General features: G+C 43.1%; 1 protein-coding gene across 17 annotated transcripts in view; it reads right to left on the minus strand.

Annotated features, from left to right (window-relative positions):
* Nucleotides 1-4,777, minus strand: part of Mpdz (multiple PDZ domain crumbs cell polarity complex component) — a 218,880-nt gene that overhangs the window by 38,233 nt on the left and 175,870 nt on the right. For all 17 annotated transcript variants that reach the window (XM_029553939.1, XM_029553935.1, XM_029553941.1 and 14 more), the window contains one exon: nucleotides 3,975-4,055. In XM_029553939.1, coding sequence (XP_029409799.1) covers nucleotides 3,975-4,055 — 81 coding nt within the window. The remainder of the gene's footprint in view (nucleotides 1-3,974; nucleotides 4,056-4,777) is intronic.

The raw sequence follows: 4,777 nt of genomic DNA on the forward strand, positions 1-4,777 counted from the left end.
AGTAAACCATTCTCTAAACCACATAAAATAACAAAAATTATTAATGGTTTTATGTTTTCTATAAGGTTTATCTGGAAATTTATAAAGCACAGTGTGTAAATGGATAATATTAACAATTACATTATCTTAATTTGGATTTCATGTTCTTTTATAAGATGATGTTGCACATCACTCCTAAGTCAAATAACTGCCATCTTCATGACTTCGGCTGTGTCCATTTACTAAAAATCATGACAACTGGGCCTGTTGACAGTTATGTTCCTTCTTTAAAGGACAAGCAGGGTCATTGGACCCTCACCTGAGTATTCAGCCATTCTTCTCAGTCACCTGTACATAATTATGCCCTAATTACAAATGATCTTCTACAAGGACTATAGTATATAATCTTGGGAAGGCAAAGGCTGCAAAGATAGGGTTTGACCCATGAGGTTATAAAAAAAAAGTCAACATTCATGCCGGGTAAGGGCTTTCCAGTGCAAATACTCTCAGGTCACTCATACACCTCAACAACCCCCTCAGTCATCTCTGTAAGTAAGCTCAGTGAACTCATTAGGTCCCCAGGAAAACTTTAATGTAACCAAACATTGGTTTGACACTTAAACCTTAGACACGGGTAAACCTTGCTTAGTATCCCCAGGCTAAGGTCATAGTTTAGACAACTAGTTTAAGGAGGTCTAGTAAAAGTTTATCTAAAAATGGGTTTTGCCCAAGCTTTATCTATATAATACATGATAATTAAAAGTACCAGATTGGTGTAACTAACCTTCTTGGGTGTTTAATAGCCAGACTATACTAATCTGGTCAGAGGGACTTAAAGGGACAGTTTTTGCTTCTTGCCCTCCTAGGTCAACTAAGTTCCAGGGGACTATGAAGCATATCTCAAAACGTCCTGTAACTGTGATGAGTCACCTGTCCTCTTGTTCAGGGAGGCCATGGAGACCTCACCAGATGGACTTGAAACAGCATCCAGTCTGCTCAGAGGGTCAACACAGAGGAAACATTTCCTCCATGCTTCCAAGTGAAGCCAGCTACAGTCAAGTAGGACCTTTGACTTATCTTCACATAGGTGGAACTGGTAAAAGAAAGGAGCCAGGGGCTCCTCCCAAGCCCATGTGACCCCTGAGAAACAAATCTTCAAATGACCTTAAGAGTAAAAATGAATTGGTTTATTTGGGCCAACTGTATGGTCTTAAACACCCAAAAGGAAAGTATAACCAAAGATTAAAGTGATCAGTATTTCTTTAAGAGTTCAAAGGATTGAACTTCCCAGACATTAGGCTTAAGTCTCTAACTGCCCCCACTCCTCTACCCACAGTGTTACAATTGGGGCAATACTGGTCTAGCCCCAGGGCTACTTTTCCTTTGTTGCTCCAAGATATATACCTGTATCTCCCCACCAGTCAAGGCTACCTACACTCCAGGCATTCTCATGTCTAGATTAACCCTATAGGCCTCAGGAGAGGTGCATGATTCTCTCTCCACAGAAACAGAAAAGAGCAGAGCAAAAAGGCCAGCTACTCTAGCAGTGCTGGTGGGAATCAACCTGGTATCATCTGTAGACACCACAGGATTCACAGCAGGGAGCCTGGGACATACCTTGGTCTCTGCCCAACACCTCTCTGAGGAGATCCAGGACCTCAAGCATGAACTTACTACAGCAGTGGAAGCAACAGCCCAGTCAATCCAGATCTTACAACGGCAACTGTCCTCCCCAGTCGAAGTTGCCCTCCAGAACAGGCGAGCCCTGGATCTATTAACTTCAGAAAAGGGAGGTACCTGCTTTTTCTTGGGCAAGGAATGCTGTTACTATGTCAACCAATCATATAAGGTTGAACACAACATAAAATGCCTCCAACAGGAGGCCAAGTATTTCTTACTTAAAACTTCCCAGTACCAGCAGTCACCCCAAGTGGGATATCTTTTCAGGACTGACTCCCTGGCTTCTGCCCTTACTTGGGCCCCTGCGCTCTATTAGTCTGGTGCTAACCATTGCTCCTGTCTCTTCAGATATTTTCAGGGCAGGATACAACAACTAACTCGTACCACCTTTAACCAACTGTTATTTTCCTTTCCCCCACATGTGTATAAATGCCTGTGGACCACTGAGGACTTTGTCCAGATGCACAAGCTGGAGACCCCCACTGCCTGACTGGACCCTGACTCCAGCCTTCCTTTCCCCACATCGACCTTGACCAGCAGGAAGTAACCATGATGAGAAAACGTGGCCCCCTATCCTATAACACAAAAGGCTGGAATGTTAGCATCTAGGTCTGGAGAAGACCCTCTCCCAGTGTAGAAGAGCCTCACAAAAAAGGCCATGAGGGTCCCCTGGCAAAACAGGAACTGGCCAGACAGCTACATTTAGAGCTGTCTCAACACAAAGCTGTTCCCCAGATAATTTTGGAAGATAAACAGGTCCCTGAGCCCAGACCCACTGATGTAAGAGCTGTCTCAGTTCAAGCTACTTCCCTTGAAACTGTAAAGATTATTTTTGCCACCTTCCACATTCCCCAACCCCCTATAAGAACTTCCTCAGCAGTCAGAAGGCTGCTGGCTGCCTTTCTCTCCCCAGCTGAGCTGCCAGCCAATGAGCCTAAGAAATCAACTTTCCTTTACTGGAGTCCTGTTTCCTGTGGCTGTTCCCTGCCCAGCTTTTATCTAACAAGGACAAAGGCAGTGCTAGTATCTTCAATTTACAGGAATGGAAACTGAAGCAAAAAAGATCACAGCAGGGTTGGAGAGATGGCTCAGCAGTTAAGAGCAGTCACTGCTCTTACAGAGGATCGGGGTTCAATTCCCAGCACCGACATGGTGGTTATCCATCTGTAGCTCCAGTTCCAGGGGATCTGATGCCTTTTTCTGGCCTCCATGGGCATTTCATGACACGGGTGCACTTACACACATGCAGGCAACAGATTCATATGCGTAAAATAAAAATAATAAAATATTTTTTAAAAGACTTATTAAAAAAAAGATCACAGCAGATGCAGCAAAGCCTCTGCCCAGTCAGGATGGCCCAGGCTCTGAGCAAGGGGCCTCTGAGCCTCCAGTCTGGAACAGATGGACCATTCCAGCACTTCCTGTCTGCAGCACTTCCTGTCCAACCCCTCTGGCCCCACCTCGCTTCTCCTCTGCCTGCACACTTGCCTGCTCTTTCCCCTCACTCTTTTTCCCCAGGCCCGCTTACTTTCCAGCATGGGCCTACAGCAGCTGAAAACATACAGGCTTCTACTCAGCGAACTACCTCTGTAAAGCAGTCACCTGAACCTAAAATTCTGATTTTTTCGAGGCAAGCACCTCACTGATGCCTCCTAGTAGAACTTCAAGCTATTTAAGCTTTTAATTTTCTGACAAGAATTTTTACCTTTTAATTGATTGACTTATTTTATTTGTATTTTATGCATAAGCGTTCTGACTGCATGTAAATGCACCATGTGCATGCAATGACTACAGAAGCCGGAAGATGGTGTCGAATCCCCTGGAACTGGAATTAAGGGTGGCTGTTAGCTGCCACGTGGGTACCAGGAGCTAAATCTGGGTCCTCTGAAGAGTAGCCAGTGGTCTTAACCACTGAGCCAACTCTCCAGTCCCACGAATTTTACTTCCATTTTTTTCATTTTTGTTTCCTACTTAGCAGCATCACGGTAAGTGAATCAAGGGAAGATGTCCTATCTCACTACTTTGCAATAACAATAAAAACAAGAAAATAAATCTGGGGCCACAATAAAGGACCCATTGGCACAATAGTTCTCAAGCTCTATCATGCACCCAAATTACATAATAGACTTCAAGGCCCATCCCTCAAGTTCCTCATTTAGCAGGGTACTCTAGATGGACCCCAGCACCTGGACTCTGACAAGACCCCAGGTGGTGCAGACCCTGTTGTCTGAAGACCATGCTTTGGGGAGCCAATGAACTGGCCCACTGGTGTGAGGTTGTGCACCTCATTTAATTCCCATTCAAAGCAGATTTACCTTGGGAAGCTCCAGATGGTATACATTTGTAAATGAACTGAGGTCCACAGCTCCATCAAAAGTAGTAAAATTTGGTTCCTCCTGACAGAGAAACAAAAATGTCTAAGTAGGTAACTGAGTGTTAGGTATTTTTGCTTACTTAAACATCAGGGCCACTTAATCAAAATTATTTCATTTGTCATATTCGTTAATACTATTTTTAATATATCATGGAAATTATGAATGTTATAGTCTCAAAACGCTTGATTATGGTGAGGGAGGAGGGACATATGGGGGTGTGCACATGGGGGAGGGTGTTTAAATATGATTAAGATCTATTATATGAAATGCACAAAAACTCAGTAAAGATATTTTAAAAAAATAAAATGAACTGCTTGGGAGGTGTGAGGGGACAGCAATTGTTTTCGCAGCACTCAAGTAGCTTGGCAGTTTTCCTGGGTTTACTCTATGATGAAACCCAACAGCAGGCTCCTATCTAACACGGGGCTGCTGACGCTCAGGCACTAGCAAGGCAGCCGTAAGTTATTCTTTTTGTGTGAGCTATGAAGAGTATTTAGAAATCATTAAATGCTTTCCCAGAAAAATTATTATTAAAACACACCATTTAAGGGGCATGTTTAGTATAATATGAAAATAAGTTTGTCTTCTATAATCTTCCCATCCTAGGTAACATGACTCAGTTCAACAGGAGGAACAACTTGAATGAGTCTACGATTTTTTTAATCTGTCATGTATATATATATATATATCTCTTTCATATATAAGCATACACACACACATATGTATGTATGTATGACTGTGCA

The sequence above is a fragment of the Nannospalax galili genome, unplaced genomic scaffold (assembly GCF_000622305.1).
Source record: "Nannospalax galili isolate Female #2095 unplaced genomic scaffold, S.galili_v1.0 scaffold663, whole genome shotgun sequence".
Lineage (NCBI taxonomy): Eukaryota > Metazoa > Chordata > Mammalia > Rodentia > Spalacidae > Nannospalax > Nannospalax galili.